The sequence below is a fragment of the Natator depressus genome, chromosome 1 (assembly GCF_965152275.1).
Source record: "Natator depressus isolate rNatDep1 chromosome 1, rNatDep2.hap1, whole genome shotgun sequence".
NCBI classification, from domain to species: Eukaryota; Metazoa; Chordata; order Testudines; family Cheloniidae; genus Natator; species Natator depressus.
In genome coordinates, this window is record NC_134234.1 from 228,810,694 (window position 1) to 228,830,904 (window position 20,211).

General features: G+C 41.1%; 1 protein-coding gene across 2 annotated transcripts in view; it reads right to left on the reverse strand.

Annotated features, from left to right (window-relative positions):
* The window catches only part of RASSF8 (Ras association domain family member 8), a 126,441-nt gene that overhangs the window by 19,725 nt on the left and 86,505 nt on the right, over positions 1-20,211 (reverse strand). For both annotated transcript variants that reach the window (XM_074937295.1, XM_074937303.1), the window contains exon 2: positions 5,724-5,926. In XM_074937295.1, the coding sequence (XP_074793396.1) occupies positions 5,724-5,841 (118 nt within the window). In that variant the 5' untranslated portion in view covers positions 5,842-5,926. The remainder of the gene's footprint in view (positions 1-5,723; positions 5,927-20,211) is intronic.

The following is a 20,211-nucleotide window of genomic DNA, read 5'->3' on the forward strand; positions in this document are numbered from 1 at the left end:
CTTTCACAAAGAAACAAATACACTCCAGGAAGCCAATAAAATATTGCTTTGATGGACTGCATTTTTTTTTTTTTTTGAGGAGACAGCTGTGTTTCTTGTTCAATGGGCCCATGTTTTGCTGATATTCCGCTACAGCTAAAAACATCCCTATTTAAAGCAATTCTGTCATTTTAATTATTTTCCACAGGAAACTGTGGCTAGGATAGAAGAAAAAACATAAAAGGGCTTTGGTTAGAAATTCAAACTTAACCTTCTGGAGACTGAAATATTCTGTTTCCATGAAACAAACATACATTATTGTTTTGACTATTAAGGACCCATTTATTCCCTGGAGGGGATGGAAATCATAGCAAATGCAATGGGTGGTTATAGGGGGTAGGAGTCAGAGGAAATCACTACTGAAAAACAGGACAAGTGTACTGATGACAGTAATATTCATTGTTCTTCCTCTGGAGGATAGGTCATATTTTAGCAGGGTAGGGAGAGGAGTTTTGAATGGAAAAACACTAAAGAAAGATTACTAGTATCCACCTAAGGCTTCCCATTCTAATCAGCGAGGAAGGTCACACTGTGTTCTTTGAGATAGGGATCATTTTTATTCTACAGCCCCAAACTTGCAATGCGATCTGGATGGGTGGACAACTGTGCTCACTTGTACCACAATGAAGGACTGGGGTCTGTGACTGGATAGTACTTAGTACAATGGGGTCCTGATCTGTCTGGGGATTCGAAACACTGCTGTAATACAAATATTACAGACATGTTTTCACCTCTAAGTTCCTTTTTAAAAAACTTAGCTTGTACTTTTCAACATTAAAAAAAGGGGAATTAAAAGAAGATTCTCTTTATCAGAAGCTGCACTGGTGAAATGTTCATAAGACCCCTCGCAGAACAACATTGGAAGTACTAGTCCTGGTAAGAAGCAGAAAACTAGCAGGACATTTTTTTATTAATTATAATTATTATTATTAATAATAAAACTAGACAATGATGAGTACAATGGAAAAAGCAGCTCACATCTCCTGGCAAAAGTTCCTTTTCATAGTGAGACTTCCTACTTTTCCATTTAAGCTGTAAGCTGCTTGTTTTTAATTTTACCTTTTGGAGAAAAAAAAACCCCAACCTTTCTCTCTTTATGGAAATTGTGTTTCTCTGACTCATCCAGCATGGTTAAGTTTTCCTCACCTTGTAACAATCATACAGTACTAGATGAAACCTGTACAGTGTAACATAATTGTTCCTCAGTATTCCAGTGGGAAGCTTTTTCAGTAGAGGCACACACACACACACACACAACTTGGTAGTTCTACTTCTTTACTAAAGAGAGTGTAGCTCATCTCCTCCAGCTAAATCATTTCCAGCTCCTTTCAAGACACAGCTATAGGAAAATGTATTATCTGAAAAAGTGGTATTCCTTCAGGCATAATGATCTCCCTGAAGGTTTTTTTTCAAATCAGCGTTGCTATTTAGTTCAAAATTTGTGCACTTTTCATGTTTCTTTAAAGGCCAAGGAGAACTCCAGATGTAAAAAAAACAAAAAAAACTGACTTCCACGTGAGATGGAAACTGAAATCTACTTTGAGTAAAAACTTTGAGCAGTATCGTTTTCTATTTATACCTACATATAGAGGGGGAATAAATGGGATTCTACATGAAAAGTCTGCTGTTTTCCACAACATATCTGAGCAGTTACATCCATCAGAAATGCAATCTCGATGGACACAAGATAGAAATGCGCTTTCCATGGAAGGGCCAACAGAAAGGGCCACACACTTGTAAGGCACAAGTTAAAAGCCTTATCCTGCATCAAAGTATGTGAGTGGCAGAACTCTTACTAATTGCCACAGGATCAGGCCCCAAGTAGCCAGGGAGCAGGTCCTCACCTGATATAAACTATCATCGGTCCATTGTTTTGAATGGTGTTCAAATAGCATTCCTCCACCTCAGTCTCTATCTGGCACTTTCCCATCCAAAACCCTTACTGAGGGGTAAGCAACTTCTGGTGATTTTTCCATTCCTTACTGAGATGAGGAGGTTTTCACCAGTCTTTACTGGTCGAGTGAAGTGAGGCCTAACACTCAGATTGATGGCATTTCTTTGCCTGTAATGTGATAACTTTTAAAGACCTGCAGCACCAACTGGCCACTGTCAAGGGGAGAGGTGATGAAGGCAAGCATCAGGGTTAGGGTTTAAGGTTAGGGTCCCTAGAGTGAGTGATGACTGCCTGAGTTAGTTCTGGTGTCAAAATATTACTGCTTAGGCTTCTCTGTTTGCAGCAACAAATGAGCACCATCATGGGGAAGATGTTGATATGAAACTGATTAAAACAATGAAGAGAAGCAGTTTAGACACCAGTGAAATTTAGGTAAAATTTAGGTAAAATAAAAAATCTTGTAAAACTTCTGTGGGTTCAGGGAGAGATGGTGTTTCTGCCTGTCATTGTTGGTTGTTTGGCCAATAAGAGATTGGTAGAAGTCCACTCAGCACAGCAAGGAATGGAGAAATCAACAAATGGTGCTTAACACACAATAAGAGTTTGGGACAGAAAGTCAGTCCAGGAATCGGAGAACCACTTATTGGGTGAGCCAAAACAGCAGGAGTCATTCGTGTACAAAGGAAGTGCAGCCATTCGACTGGAGTGGAAAGAGATACAGGTGGAAAAGTGCCAGACAGAGACTGAGCTGGAGGGATGCTGCTTGTGTGAGAAGAAGCAAGCATGTCAGATCCTGCTACCCAGAGGTGAGACTGGCAGTTCCAGAGCAAGAGACAAAGAGGGGAAAAAGTTGAGTAAGTAAGTACAAAAGCACAAGCCAAAAAAAAGGAGGGAGGAGAAAGGGAAGAATGAGTGACGTAGTGAAGAACAGAAACAAAGTGCAGAATCAAAAGCAGAGTGGCCTCTTTCTGACCTCCCCAAGTGCCCTTTTAAAAACCTGTTGTAAAATTATTTCTTCAGCACTGTGAGGAAAGAGGCAGCTGTATTGTATTTGAGACCATTCGTGAGCTATGAATGACTTTAAGGGGGTAATGGCAGTTACCACTGGCCAGTGCTTTCATCAGACGATCCTACTGAAAATCAGTCTGATGGTTGCAAGAGCTCCTGGTGTTGTTTTGGCATGAATGATGTACCTGCTACATTCCAGGTTGGTCAATAAACAGGTTAATAGGTCTGTGCAGCTTTGGAATGGTTTTTAATTTAAGACAATCACATACTCGTGTACAATTAGAAATGGAAAAACAAAGTATCTGCAAAGCTTTGGAAACATGCCAATAGCAGCCTCTGAGACAGATGTTTATTAGCTTGGCATGGCCAGTGTGACTTACTTAGGACACAGACTCTGCACCATTAAAAATTTAAGATCAGAACCAGCCAAGGTGGAGGCCAATAGCAACTGGCTCATATCTACCGCAAAATGCCAGATGAGGGCTTTCCTAAGGCACTGACGGCTTATAAGTGGCTATAATTTTTTTAAGCCCCTCTGACAGATGCTACCGATGACTAAGCCACCTGACAAGCTGCATGGATGGACAAATCAATTTGTATGAATGCACATAAGGGAGTGCTTAACTTGCTGCTGGCAGAGATGATTATTCCCCTTGTTGTGCGAGTTTAAAAAAAATAAAGATGTCATTTTATCCAGTAGAATGCACAATCTATCTCAAAATTCATGGCAGGCTTTACAGAAGGCCTAGGGGAGGCAGACAGTGATACACTGTTCTCCTAAAGGGTTAATAGCCCCTTCCATTTTGGTACCTGATAGCCTCGTCTAAAATGCCTGGCTTGATGGCTCGAATGCATAAGCCATACAAGTTTAGTACATAAGTGACTTCACTTCAAAGATGTACATGCAGAATGCAAATTGTGCTGCGTGTGGGTGACACACCAAACCATTATCATCAAACAGGCTTGATGTCCTTCAGTAGGCTCTAGAAGCATAGGGAAGATGTTGGATCATGAGAGAAAGGGTTGGTTGGTGGGGGAAATATAGTGAGAGCTGAAAAAAGCTCTAGAGGTGGGTCTCTGGCCAAGAGGGCCAGATTAGGGGATAGGTGTTACAGGAATGTGCTTGTGCCCCAGCTCCTAGAGTCAAAGTATATATCTAGCTCTCACTGTTACAAGAAAACACGACCCAAGTGTAATTGATGCACCAGTGTTTGCTGGACTTTGCAGAGAAGCCATAGCTTTGAGAGGTGTGAACTGCTCTATTCATCCCAAAGGGTTGTGAATTCAAAGCTGCTGGTTTTGGGGGGGGGTCTCTGGCCAAAACCCCCAATAGTGGACTCTGTGTGGGGGGCAGAGGACCTTTGCTGCTCTCAGCCCACCATTGTTCTGCTAAGGTGGTGTCAGCAGAGGTTCTCCATGGCATGGGTTTTTGTTGCTTGAGTGGGCTCCAAGACTTTGTAACTATTTTTTTAAAACCCTACAAAATTTGAGAACAGAGTCTGGCAACACTGATAGTTGGCCACTGTGGGTATGTCTGCACTGCAAATTAAGCCTGGGTCTGTGGGACTCAGGCTTGTGGACTCGGTGTTTCTAAGTCCGTGCTTGAGTGTCAACAGAGCACTGTAAACCTGGGCTTACAATAGCTGGACTCTGGTCTCACAGCCCAGCTAACTCATCCATGCTGCACTATGCAGACATTCTGACTTGGGTCTGTGGCCAGATCTGTGGCCACGCTGCAAAATGATAGCGCTTGGACCTGAGTCACAATAGGACTCAGGCTCTGACCCAGCCCCTAGGACCTGGATCCTGAGTGCTTGCTGACCTGGGTCAGACTGATGTGTGTGTAGATGGAAGGAGGGGCTAAAACCTAAGTCCGAGCCTGGGCTTAGTGTCCAGGATAGACATACCCTGCAAGCACTCAAGTGAATGATGTCTACACAAACTGTTTTAGCAAATAGCAACCAGAACACTAAACACACTTAAGCAGATATTCAAGACACACCTACCACCACACAATGCTAATGAAAGGGTAACATTAAGAAGAGAAGAACTGAAGAGACTACACTCTGTTGATGGGCAGCTAGGAATACTTGCATTGTATATAATTTCAATGAATATCACCAGCTTGTAAAACAGACATCTAGTTATTTTATGCTAGCTCAGTTTTTCCTTGGTACTTCGCAACCAGCACTGACAGTTTAGTCCTTAAAGTCTATTAAAGAAAATATGTGGGCTGTATTTACAAACTAAAACGAAGAGCAGCAGCAGAGGGGTAGCCGTGTTAGTCTGGATCTGTAAAAACGGCAAAGAGTCCTGTGGCACCTTATGGACTAACAGACGTATTGGAGCATAAGCCACGAAAGCTTATGCTCCAATATGTCTGTTAGTCTATAACGTGTCACAGGACTCTTTGCCGTTTTTAAAGAGCAGCATGTTATTAGCTGGAGAGTAACTTTATGCAGAACTAAAAAGTTTGCAGATATGTGCATACATTTCCTTTTTGCAAATTTCAAATGATTCACCATAGCTATATATTTTAGCCAAACCCAAAGGGCCTTAGAAGAGGGATACTCAAAGTTTAAGTCTAGAAAGGGACCAGCAGATCATCCAGTCTGATCTTCTGTATATCACAGGCCACCAACACCACCCCCACACTAAACCCAACAACCAAAATTAAACTAGGGTATTACAACCCTCAGGAGACTAGGCTATCTTCCATCTGGTTTAATAAAATACATCACACCAATTCATTCCCACCAATCCAAATAATCCTTTTGCATACCTATAGCCTGAGCCAGGGCTATCACCACCTCCTGGCAAGTTGTGACTTCAGTGACCCCACAAACGATTCTCTGGACTCCATCTACCCATACTTTGAGCTCCATGGTGCACCAGATCATCCAAGAGCCATGAATGTAGTCATCAGGATGTCAAGTCATGTTTACAGCTACACCAAAGACGACGAGGCTGACTTCTAGTAATCAGCTGGAAAAGAAAATAATGCTGCCTTTTAGTGTAAGGCATTGACAAGTTATATTACAAACAATAATTTATGGGGCTGGGGGAGGCCTACTTCAAAGTCAAACATTTTAAACCAAGTTAGGTTTTGTAACATGGAATGAGATGTAATTTTTATTTTAAATGAACTCATTTTGAGGGCATTTCTGCATTCTCTTTTAGGGCTGGAAACCCTAGCACAGCAGCACTGTGGTAGGTCTCAAGAACAAGAAAATGAAACCGCTAATTCCTGTTCAAGATGAGAAAATTTCATACACATACAAAATAAAAATTAAAAAACCTAGCAGAAATAAGGTAGAGTAAACCCCATTTTAAAAATTCATATGGTTTTAATAACCTGCAGCTTTACTAACAGTTCTTTAAAAATATGATTTTAATTTTTACCAGTGTCTCTTTACTCGCTCTCCTCTTTTCCCTCAGCTACATCAGTTTACTCTAAAGTAATAAAGTTTAAGGTTTCATGCAAGTTTTTTGCCTGCCATATAGTACTTGGCAAGTATTTACAAACAGAACACTCAACATTTTGAGAAACGGGCAGAAAGTAATTCCTAAAATAAAAATGAGAAATAAAATAAAAAGGCCCTAATACATTGATTGGATCTCTCAAGGGATTGGTAACTCGTTGCAGAATCTTTTGGCACTAGTTCAGTTGCTTAAATAGGTAGTGGTTTCCAACTGATTGCTCCTAGAGTGGGCTTCAGACCCCACCTCTTCCCTTTTGAAATTGAATGCAGTGGAATGTGGGTGCTTAACTCTTAGGATACTTTGAAAATTCTAGCCCTACTCATTTCATGAAGCAATTTGGTGATCACTGTTCAGTTCCTACTGCAGAAGCATCCACATCATAAAACCCACTGTTACCTTGCATCATTGATGGCAGACTCAGCAAAGAGACCAAACAGACATGGAAACAGACACAGCTTAATGGGACTAAATCAGGTGGCCCAGATAACCTCCATCCAAGAATACTGAAGGAACTGGCACATGAAATTGCAAGTCCAATAGCAAGGATTTTGAATGAATCTGTAAACTCAGGGGTCGTATCCATGACTGGAGAATTGCTAATACAGTTCCTACTTTTAAGAAACTACAGTCCTGTTAGTTTGACCTCAATTGTATGCAAAGTCCTGGAACAAATTTTGAAAGAGAAAGTAGTTAAGGACATATAGGTGAATGGTAATTGGGATAAAATACAACATGGTTTTACAAAAGGTAAATCGTGCCAGACCAACTTGATCTCCTTAATTGAGAAGATAACTGATTTTTTAGACAAAGGAAATGCAGTAAATCTAATCTACCTGGATTTCAGATACAGTTCCACATGGGAAATTAATAGTTACATTGGAGAAGATGGGGATTAATAGGAGAACTGAAAGATGGATAAGGAGCTGGTTAAAGAGGTGACTACAACGGGTCATAATGAAAGGAGAACTGTCAGGCTGGAGGGAGGTTACTAGTGGAGTTCCTCAGGGATTGGTCTTGGGATCAATCTTATTTAACACTTTTATTACTGATCCTGGCACACACAAAGATGAGCATGTGCTAATAAAATGTGCGGATGACACAAAGTTGGGAAGTATTGCCAATACGGAGGAGGACCGGAATATCATACAAGAAGATCTGGATGACCTTGTAAACTGGAGTAATAGAAATGGGATGAAATTTAATAGTGCAAAGTGAAAGGTCATACATTTAGAGACTAACAACAAGATTTTTTGCTATAAACTGAGGGCTTATTATTTGAAAGCGACAGAGGAGGAGAAAGACCTGGGCGTATTGGTTGATCACAGGATGACTAAGCTGTCAATGTGATGTGGCCATGAAAAAGGCTCATGCAGTCCTAAGATACTTCAGGAGAGGTATTTCCAGTAGAGACAGGGAAATATTAGTACCATAATACTAGGCACTGGTAAGACCTCATCTGGAATTCTGATCTTCCACGTTTAAGAAAGATGAATTCAAACTGGAACAGGGGCAGAAAAGGGCTACTAGGATGATCCAAGGAATGGAAAACCAACCTTATGAGAGGAGACTCAAAGAGCTTGGCTTGTTTAGCCTAACCAAAGAAGGCTGAGGGGAGATAGGACTGCTCTCTATAAATACATCAGAGGGATAAATACGAAGGAGGGGGAAGAGTTTAAGTTAAACACCAATGTGGACATAAGAACAAGTGGACAAACTGGTCTAAAATAGTTTAGGCTTGAAAAATAATTGAAGGTTTCTAACCACCAGAGGAATGAAGTTCTGTACAGTTTTCCAAGTGGGGGGCAAAAAACCTAACTGGCTTAGAGACTGAGCTTGATAAGTTTATGGAGGGGATGGTATGATGACCCTGCCTACAATGGCATGTGGCCCATCAATTTTCTACTCGCACAAAACCGAACACCCCTGCCTGGCCCCTCCTCCGTGGTCTCTGGGCTGAGGCAGGGTGTTGGAGAGTGGGAGGTGGTATGGGCTCTGGGCAGGGCTGCAGGTTCTGGGGTGGGGCCAGAAATGACGGACTGAGGATGCGGGAGGGGGCTCTGGACTGGGACATGGAGGACGTGAGGGCTCTGGCTGTGGGTGCAGATTCTGGGGTGCGGCTGGGGATGAGGGGCTTGGGGTGCAGAAGCGTGCTCTGGGCTGGAACCGCGGGGTTTGGAGGGGGATCAGGGCGCTCCGGGCTGGGATCAAGGAGTTTAGAGGGCGGTAGGAGGATCAGGGTAGGGACAGGGGGTTGGAGAGAGAGAGAGAGAGAGAGTGTGAGCACGCGCTTACCTCAGGCAGCTCCCAGAAACAGCAGCATGTCCCCACTCCAGCTCCTATACAGAGCCGCGGCCAGGTGGCTCTGTGTGCTGCCCCGTCTGCAGGCACCACCCCCGCTGCTCCCATTGGGTATGGTTCCTGGCCAATGAGAGCTGCAGAGCCAGCGCTTGGAGTGGGGGCAGCATGTGGAGCCCTCTGGCTGCCTGTACGCGTAGGAGCCAGAGGGAGGATATGCCGCTGCTTCCGGGCCACAGCAGGCAGGCAGCCTACCTTAGCCCCACTGCGCCGCCAACCAGACATTTAATGGCCTGGTCAGTGGTGCTGACTGGAGCCGCCAGGGTCCCTTTTTGACTGGGTGCTCTGGTCGAAAATCGGACACCTTGCAACCCTACCCATCGGTGCCGGCCAGTAGTAAAAATCTCTGTAACTGGAAGTCTTTAAATCATGTTTTGAAGACTCCAGTAACTCAGCCAGAGATTATGGGTCTACTACAGGAGTGGGTGGGTGAGGTTCTGTGGACTGCAATGTGCAAGAGGTCACACTAGATGATCACGATGCTCCTGTCTGACCTTCAAGTCTTTTAGTCTATGGACATTGAACTATCTTCTCATCTCACTTGCTCCCGATCTGGAAGAAAGGACATTGGGAAGACACTTTCACATATACTGAACCTTTCACATATACTGCATTGAATATATTACCAAAACAGAGACAAATTGCATCGATCTGCAGCTGGCATAATTCAGTGTATTTCCATTGCCTTCAGTGAAAATATGCCAGGTTACTCCAGCTGAAGAACTGGCCCATTGCATTCTATCACCACCACATCCAACATTAAAAACAAACTTCCCAAGAGAAAAAAGAGATACTTCTCTTCAATTTTAAAATTTAATTTTGAGTAAACAGATATGCAATATAAAATGTATTCCCAAATTCATCACTATGCTGGCATTTGAAAGAATTGAACTGAAGTACAGGAACAGCAAACAAAAAGTTGGGAGAACTAATTTGTGAGCACCTCATAAGAACATTTTGTTCCTTGCCCATTCCTTGTGATAAGCTGCCAGTATAGACCTACCCCCTCATTAGCAACAGTCAAACTATGCAAGGGTTGTCAGCTTTAGTTTCAAACTAACTATATATCTGAATAAATGTGGTTTTGCAACAGTTCAGCTTTCCAAGGTTGTGAGAGTGTGAGAGAGAGCGCGCGAGCTGAAACAAATCTGTCTGGATCATGTCCCACAAAAAGTTAATTTCTTGCCAGGACAGTGAAGATGTTGAATTTCAAAGACTTCAAAGTAAACTCCAGGGAAGCATTACCTAGATGGCTTAAGATATGATACTAGCGATGTTGGTTTGCCTTTTAAATCGTAAATGACAGCTGAATTATATAAACAGATGGAGAAAAATAAACCAAGTTAATTCAGCAAAGGAAACTGAAATATTTGTGTAATCCCACATGGATAAAAGGTGATCAAACAAAAGAAGACTTTTTAAAGTATCAAGAAAGTGGACAACACAGGGACAAAGAAAAAAGATCTGAAAGTTACTTAGAGGAGATTAGCAAAAGATAAAAAAGGGCCTGGTTGCACAAAACAGCTGGAATTTGATGATGCTGATGGATTTAGTACAATTGTGCTTGCAGGCAGAATTGGGGCAGAAAGAACTCAAAGTAAATACTAAATAGTTCACATTTTACAAACTGTAAACTGAATTGCATTCTTCTTAGGATGCAAACATTCATCAGCTTCTATATGTAACAAAATAGGAGTCCAGCCCAATAGTTATAATATAGAAGAGATTATTCAGTTTTAAACCCAGCATCTTGTTGCTACAACTGGCAGGTATCTGAAGTGCTGTTCAGGAGGCATACTGATCCTCATTAGGGAGGGTGTGACTCAGAGCCAACAAAGGACTCCCTTTGCCCCCCCAACATGCAAATAGGGCCTGAACCAGTTCCCACTCAAGTCTGTGATTCAGGCCCTTCTGAAGCAGCATCGAGGGACTCGGCTGTGAAGTCTGTCCAGCGCACACAAACAACTGTGTGAAATACATATTTCAAAAAACAAAAACAAGGACGAGTGAATATTTGATTCCAAATGTATGAATAAAAGCAGATCTCAAATATGTTCAACTCTTTAAACTCAAAGTAATATATGTCAAGACTCTTAAGAATTCTACTTCACACACAGTAACATTCTTTTCAGTAAGCATCGTGTAAAATTAATCCATAGGGGGTTTAACAGTTTAAACAAATATACTTCCCACACATAAGATTGTATTTCAAACACAACCTGCATATGCAAGTATTACTAATACAAATACTGCAGTTGCTCATCTGGTTAAGACTACTGCCATGTACCAACCAACTAAGGAGGTCTTTTATTGGCCCATAATATAACAGTATGACTGAAAAGCCTCATAAAAGGTCCCATCAGTCACCTTTAATTGTTTATTCTTCGAAAGGCTGTCTTTGCAAACAAACAGACTTCACATTCCAAGTGAAAATGTAAAGAACTTTGCTAATTAATTTAATATACTGCTGAGAGCTGGACAGTTCAGATTTACTGGCACAAAACAAGCCATCTCTCTATGTGACAACACACACATCAAAGCATCCAACAGCCCTAATTGTTTTTCTGTCTGTCAACATCCAAAGTATTATTTTAATTTAGCAAGACAGACAGTGCTTCCCCCCGCCACCATGCAGTCAGCATACATAATGAACAGTCCTGCATTCAGTGTAACACACGATTTTGCACTTCCATTTTCTGAATGCCTTTATTTGAAAAAAAAATAAAATTGTTAGTAGAATATTGCAGTCACTTCCTGCTTCAAAAAAGCAAAATGTTCTGAACAATAAAATCTCTTTTGCAGTAGTTTAACTTAAAGAAAAATACTGACATTTGAAATTTAAAAGGGCAAAATAACCTTACTGGAACAAACAAGAAAAGGAAAGCAAAACAACAAAAGCAGTTTATTGTATGTGCTTCAATCAGCATGGAATCAGTGCCCAGACACAGGACCGAAGGCAAGAACTGCATGATCACCAAAGACATTAATATGTCAGGCTTCCTAATATCTGCCAAATGGAACACACACATGGACTTCAGACATTACGGTCTGATGTAGTGATTTCAGAATATATATTACATGCTTCCAAATAAAGCTAAAAACTGTTATCAATCTAATGTAATGTGGAATGAATCTGGATTATAAGACTATACTATAAAAAGTTTACAGGAATGTTTGAGAAAGGAAAAAAATCTTTTGGCCTTTATAACCATCTCTCTTCCCAGAAGATCCACTCACTTATGAGGCTAGACTACCTTTTCTATTACAATTTGTTCCCGCCTGCGCCCCCTCCCCCACTCCCGCCTCACATTTATTCAAGTCATTGTTTGTTGCCAGAAAACTCTTAATATTGTCCAGTTATTGGTTTTTCTGCCTTCTCAGAGTGGTATGTGCTGGTAACAAAATAATATATATATATTTTTTTACATTGGAATTAGTGCTCAAAATGTGTTAGGTACTTTCCAAACACAGATCATAACTCTTGCCTTGAATAGCATATAAATCAGTCACCTTAACTATTACTGGATAAGAATAAGAACTAGCTTGGACCTCTTACACTAAATGGAAACTTAACTTCAACTACCTTGTAAGTTTGAATATAATTCAACTAATAAAATAAAAATCTGTGCCATGTTGCCTTAGTTCCTGGTTTTAGCAAGGATTGGAAAGAGCTGTAAGGATGACTCATTGTTCTATAATATTTCTAAACCAAAGGAGCTTTGAAGCTTATCTGGTGGGCATGAGACATAGTATGGCTCTCATCAGAAATGTCCTAAAGTTCTTGTATGTTTTAGGTCCAGGATTTTGGTTCAGCTTCATCTTAACCTGAGACAAACCTTTTCAAGTTTGACAATTACAAAGCTACACCTTCTTCATCTCTTTTCTGTGCCTTCTTCCAATTGGGCTCATGTATCTGGATCTCCTCAATTATTTTGATTCATCATGCACAAACCCTTTCCTTTAAGTCCCCCCTTTGTCCCATTCTTTCTTAGATCTTCATATTCTCTTATTTTCTAAAGGAAAAAAATGAAGTGCCACTATATGTGGGTACACTAACTATATTATTGTTACCCTCTATCCCGCAGCTTCCCTTCACTGCTGGTTTGTCACCTGCACAGCTACGCTAAAGACTGCAAGCTCATTGGAATAGGTATCCTATTTTTGTGCCTTCTCTGAAGTGCCTTCCACTCTTTCAGGTGCTGTGGAAAGTAATTCATAATAAATACCTATAAAATCCCCAGAAGAGTTAATCATTTCTGATAATTTTAAATTAACATGGCAGTTTCATACCATCCCTCATCTCTACATTGTCCATTTAGATTGAAGGCATTTCTGGACTGGGATTGGGGTGAAGTCCTGGTTCTATTGAAATCAATGGCAGAATTCCTGCCGACTTCAGTAGCACACCCCTGGTCTTCTTCTTAACTGTAAAGCAACTAGCACACCACTCAGGCTATATAAATAACTTCATTACTAAGGTCAGAGCAGATTAGCACTATATTGGTCAAGAGTTTACCAAATCTTTCCTCTCCATTTCTCATCTCTCCAAAAAAAATTTATTTCTTGCCTCACTCAAAGCTGCACCTTCTTGTCCCCATGTGCGACTTGACCTAAATGATTTGACCAGAACACAACTCCTCCTCCCCTAGCTCCCAGGTTCCACACCACCAGTCAGCTGTGGGCAGTGCCTTCTGCTACTCAATGACATTCTACTGCATCAGAATCTAGATCCCAAATACCTTGCCTTAATCCTCCCCTACATCTAGGCTAGGTTACGGGCAAGAGAGTCTGTCCAGCTCCTTTAGAAATAATATATAAGCATCTACAAGGGTATGGCATTACAACTGATGGACAGGGAAGGAAGAGACTGTTCCCCCAGCAAGGAATTTCTGGTATCCAGGAAGAAAGTAAAATTTTCCAAACGACTAGGAATGGAGAATGTGCCATTAGGAACAAGACAGCTAATATTTAGCTAAGCCTCCTGCACAATATGGTGAATGGGAAAGATCCTGTAAGGTGTTCTCTCTCCCACCAGTAAAATCCTTTTTGATTACACATTTGACTCAGGAGACCAACTATGAGGTCTCTTTTCTGTGATGTTTTACTTGGTTCTTTTACATAGTTTTATGTCGCGCCTCATCTGCCTGTGCTAGCTTTGGACATGAAAATACCTGCCTATAGAAGGTACATCAAGCCTCCACATTTTTGGTGGGTCACAAGAGAGCTCAGCTTATCATCCCTTTCAACAACTTAAGAAGGTCTCAGATTATCAGCATTGCCTAAGGAATCCTTGAAGACAAGGATGGGGTGGGGTGGGGTAGGGTAGATGGGGAGAAATGATGGACCTTGCCTCACAGGCAGTGCTTAATTTCTGCCAGGTCTTAGACCCAACACCTCTAGGCTTGGCAGTTCATATCCCTGGCACCTCTGGGCTTGCCGTGTCAGTTATGAAAGTAAAAAAAATTGGTTGAGCCCTGGCACCTCTTTCATTACAAATTAAGCACTGCTCAGAGGCCTAACTCATGTCCATGCCAAGATAAAATCAGTTCCATTCAGAAGTCATGCAGGATCAGGACAAAGGAAATATTGGCTTAGCAGTGCCAGAAAGCCCTGATATAAAAATGTATCTGAACTCTCCATTAACTGAAAGAGGTGTTCCCTAGCAACAAACACCTTCAGGGAGTCTCAACTCCAGACAAGGAAAGAGGCCAACCCAAAACTTGTTGTTTCTGATACAAGATATTTAGCTGATTTGCATCCAGGGAACATCAGAAGTAGCAATCTAGCAACAGTTGGCTGCATCATTGTGGTCTTAACTTGTTCGGCATCCTTAACGGTGCTGCACGGAATTGAGGAAACGAAGCGTTGCCTCAGAACAGAATCCACATCAAACCTGCATTAATAAAATTCTTCCTGATATCATAGAAGATTTCCTCTCTCTCATTAGGTTTCAATTTTATTTTTCTGTTGTAGAGATAGGGAGAAGGCAGAATCTCCCCTTTACAACTGCGTAGGGAGAATTTTTCTTTTTTGGATGAGGGGGCATGGATTGCCATAGTCAGCTGGATTGGTAACTGAAACACTCAAACCCTCCTCCCACCCTAAATTTTACACAATTTCTTTCAATATTTTAAATTTCTGTCTCTTCAGTTCCCACCCTCACCCACAACCTCGGGATTTGTCTTTTTCTTTATTCACATATCCGCTCCCCCACTCCATCTTATTACCTCCAGCTCCTTCTATCCCCCCTCTAGTCCCTATTTTTCATTCTTGGCCCTCTCCTAGTACATGATTTTTCCTTCCCTCTCCCTTGAGAAAGAAAGCTTTGCAGATACAGCCAATCCCCAGCTGGCCATGTTAACTGAAGCCTGCTGATCAGATGCTTTAACTCAGTGTTGTCTCTTCCCTTTCTTTACTGCATTCCTGGTGTTAGTGGGAAAGATGGAGCCCGTAGTAATTTCCCTACTGTGTCCTCATGATCTCTTATGAATAAGCTGAAGACCCCACCAGCATGTCTAGCTCTTCCTACCCTATGAAGATGCTGCTGGAACAGATGCAGCAGTGCTAGGATGTAGGCCACATTTGTTGACCCCTCCCTCTCACTCCTGCTGGCAGGTGATTGGCTACAGTGTTACCTAGTGCTGAGCTGCAACTCCACTCAGGACTGAATCAAGCTGACCATGAAGTGAGATTCTCTGCAGGATGGCTTTAAAGCCTCACGATTGCAGAGCAAATTTTAAGTCCATCTGCCTATTCAGAACCAAGCCCTACCCGTTGCCATTGTATTTGGTCAATACTTTGTACTGTTAATAGTTTCAAAAGCAGCTCATTCAAACCTTGCTTCAGTGCTTCAAAAGTAGGAGTCAAGGTGCAATGAGGCTTGGCACACTTTGACGCATCTCAGAGTACCCTGGAAGCATCACAAAATTGATTGCAAGGAAACAAAATGGAAGGTATACTAATGGAACAAATGGCCTATTTAATTCCCTCATTTTATTTTGCCACTATTAGGAATGGAACTTTAGCATTTGTAACATTTCTTAAAATAAAAACAAAACAACCCCCCCCATATATACACTTAATCCAACAAGAACAAAAACAATCTGGAGCTAAGGTCCTCCCTCTGTCAAGCCTAAATATAAAAAAATGCTCTATTCTAAGATCACTCCTGACCTCAGGCACAAAGGGGAAAGGTTTTCAGGCTATAGGCTTAACTCGGACATACCACTGAGACCCAGTGATTGTAATTTCCATCTACTGCACCAGATCTCAGTGCAGCACAGAGTCTTGAAGTAGACAATCTAAAGCACAAAGATAGGTACCAGAACATTAAAAAGAGTATTCCATACATTTATTGCATCTCTCCAAAATGATCCCATTAAACTTATTTTTATACGTGTTTGGCTCAGACTCAGGTGAGGACTCCTACTAAATAGGATCTGAAAACTTTCACGTCCTGAGTCACCACTTTGAATCTGGCTCAGTTTGGTAGTAACTATCTGATGAGGGATTGTTGTTCTGTATGAAAAACTGGCAGCATCAGTCCACATTCCAGGTGCCCACATTACAAAATCATTGGCACAACTGGTTTTAATTGGCAGTCTAAGTAGAGATCAAGGATTGAATGGGCATGGGAAGTAAACATCTCATCTTTGTACATCAGCCCTGCAGATCTGGGATGGGATGTGTTGCTTGTGTAACATAGGGAAGCTTATACTGATGCTATCTGGGTTTCACCTGTTTAGTGGACAGAAGATGTCACTCTCCAGAGGTATCAATCCAAACCTTTCTTCCAGTGCTAACTACACAACTACCCAACCAATCACACACACACTTAATATCAATTCCAGTATGAGTCATTCCATGTCAAGTCAACAGATAAATTCACTACATTGTGGTGACCTCCTGGGCCCCTAAAATCTCACTTCCTTTGTACCTTACTTATGGAGAATTTACTGAACCTATGTAGCAAATGCAACGGTACTGAAAAATGGCAACTTTCAATGGAGGTAACTTCTGAAAGGGCTTAGGCACGTGGTCCATATTTGTACAATTTAATGTGATCTGGAGTAGAATGGCTTGGTATTAAAAAAAAAGCCGAGTCTAGGGAACAAATTCTATTGTAGCACAAAGATTTATAAGACAACTGAACTACAATCTATGCAAACTGCTTCAAAATTCCCATGATGCCACAAGTACATCCTGAGTTTATCCCTCCAAATATCCTCAATTCATAATGGTGTTTCTTCCCATTGCTGTATGGGAGCAGGTTATTTTCTTAATGGGCTTCACAAAACATTAGTTAAGGCAGAAAATTCCTGTTTGTTCACAGTTCACAATATCCCCTGTACATGTTGCCTGCAATTGCTTAAGACCTTGTCAGGAATTTGAGTGAAGACATTTGTCCACAATAATTGCCTGCAGTTCGACCAAAGCACTAATGAAATAACCAACTCAATTTCAACAATAAGTAGTTTAACCCTTCTTTCTGTGAAGTTAAGTCAATTCTTTACTGTTCATTCAGGAACACATGCAGTACCTGCCAAGTTTTTCATTTCTAGCAGTTTTCAGTCAAGAGGAAAAGAGCATCTGAAAAAAATTAACAGGTGGAAAAAAAAGTTTTCATCCTCTAACATAAAAGATTAATGCAAATTGATTAAGCTTAAAAAAGCCACAGAACCCCTAACTACACCTCCCCTACTTCTTAGGCTGAGACGCAAACAAAGAAAATGACAGGTTTCAGAGTAACAGCCGTGTTAGTCTGTATTCGCAAAAAGAAAAGGAGTACTTGTGGCACCTTAGAGACTAACCAATTTATCTGAGCATAAGCTTTCGTGAGCTACTGCTCACTTCATTGGATGCATACTGATGAAGTGAGCTGTAGCTCACGAAAGCTTATGCTCAAATAAATTGGTTAGTCTCTAAGGTGCCACAAGTACTCCTTTTCTTTTTGCAAACAAAGAAAATGTCACCCTGAACCACTACATTTTTTAAAAAAAACAAGGAGTCCGGTGGCACCTTAAAGACTAAGATTTATTAGGGCATAAGTTTTCATGGGTAAAAAAACCCACTTCTTCAGATGCATCTGAAGGAGTGGGTATCTGAAGAAGTGGGTTTTTTACCCACAAAAGCTTATGCCCTAATAAATCTGTTAGTCTTTAAAGGTGCCACCAGACTCCTTGTTGTTTTTGTGGGTACGGACTAACACGGCTATTCCCTGATACTTGACACCATGCAAGGCACTATATTTTTGCAGAAAGTTACAGGTGTGGAATGAACTGACATCTCATCCTTAACGCTTTTCCTGAAGATATCTAAAAAAAGAAAAAAAATTAGGCCTTACAAATGAAGTATTTATTTGTTTTAAAGGAATTGGCTTAGAAGTTTTAAAGTCAATTAAGTGTATGGTTTACTGCACACGTGACTATTAAAAAAGGAGAAATTATCTCAATGCAAATAAATAAATGAAGTTTATGAAACAGAAATAAAGCAAGGCATTTAAAGCTCAACCAGCATACCACGGATTTTAAAATGGTGACAGACTCTTGACAATTTTCTTCAGCGTTAGAAGGTCACATCATTCCTTAAATAGGCAATCCTCTAAGAAGCCCCAAGTTACCAACTCAGAAGCCCTTAAGGGAAAAGGCCTCAGGGTATGCCTGTATAACAGGGCAAACCGGGATATAATTTATTTCCACAAGGGAGTTTTTAAAACAAACTGACCTGAAACAACATCAGTGAAATAAAGTGAATAGGCAGGGAGGAGAAAGGGGAAAGTTCTCTTTCTAAAGTTTGTTTTGTTGACTGCACTTACTTTCACAATTCCCCCAGGACAAAAAGAACAAACTTCTCTGTGCTTTTCCATCCCCTATTTATAAGGGTCACCTGCATCAATTAAGTATTTCACATCTCTAGGCAATTGTTAAGATTTTTTTAATTGAGTTTTTACATCATGGCAAATTTACATGCAGTAAAGTCATAATATAAGGCAATAGGTTAGATACTCCTAGGTACTTCAACTCCAGGCTGGGAGATATGGAGTTAGTTCCACTAGTCCTGCTTTTAACCCAAATACAAAGAGATGGGAACTCAAATACTCATTTGCGAAATTGCCAAGAACCTTCCAGCATCTGCTGGAGAGGCAAGGAGCCTGGCTGCTCCACTCTCTACCTTCCAGAGTGAGGGGATAAGGCTGATGGTCACTCCACCATTCTGCTTCTCTGGACTCAGAACTTTGACAAAATCCTCCCTAGTGGGCAGCTGGAGGAGTTGTCATTTCAATTTTTCCTGCTGGAAAAAAATCAACATTTTATAGCAAAATTGACGTTTTCCTGCAGAAAATTTCAGTTTTGCCAAAGGACATTTTTCATTAGAAAAACATTTAGATGAAAATATTCTGACTCGCTCAGGTCTTCATTTCAACTGTGTCACTCTCACTGAGTCTCTCCAGCAGCTCCCTCCTTTCTCCACTGTATCAGCCACAAGCCACTCATCTTCATTTTAAGGCCCTTCACTCCATATGCCCCAGCCTACTTATCTGGCCTACACTCTCCAGACATTGACCCCCATCTCTGCTCTGCCAGCAATGCCAGCTTTCATCACCCATGTGTTAATTTCCCATGTGTTAATTTCAACTGGCACCATTGCATTTCTCATGCTGCCTCCTACACATGGGAGGAACTGCACATAAACGTCAGCTAAGCCACCTTATTGTCCTCCTTTAAATCCCTCCTTTAAATCCCTCATCTGATGCAATGCATATAAAAACCTCAACACTGTTGGGCAGCTGGTGGGCTAGGACCACTACTTTTCATGCTGACCAGTTTTGCCTCAATGTCTCCTTGTGCAACCCCTCTCTGTCTGTTGGATCCATCTGTTGTCTCTAACATTATACTTGGATTGTAAACTTAGGGCAGGGAAAATCATTTTATTATGTGTTTGTACAGAGCCTAGCATAGTGGGGCCCTAGCCCATGACTGAGACCCCATGGGCTACCAAAATACAAATAATGGTAATGATAATATGGAGCAAATATAACGATAATGAGCAAAAATAATGATAATATGGAGCAAAACAATTTTGCATAAAAAGTAAATTGTGCACATATGGTATCCCATGTGTAAGTTCTTTGAGAAAGTTACTACCATTTAGAAATGGCCATTTTCTGAATAGATGCAATTGCATGGGTTTAGTGATTTGATCAATCTGAATCTAGGGAACTGAAAAAAGTTAGGATTCCAAGGCAGCCTATCATTGGTCATGGGAAGAGCATGTAAGCCCTTCCCAAAAACCAAACAAGGCTCTCTCAATGCTCTCTGCTCCCTACAATGTATGTCCTGATTTAGTAGGGAGCAGCCCTTCTAGCTGTTTTGTTAAAGGAGTTAAAAAATTAAGCTAGTTTACCTACATTTTGGAAGGAAAGATTAAGTCCT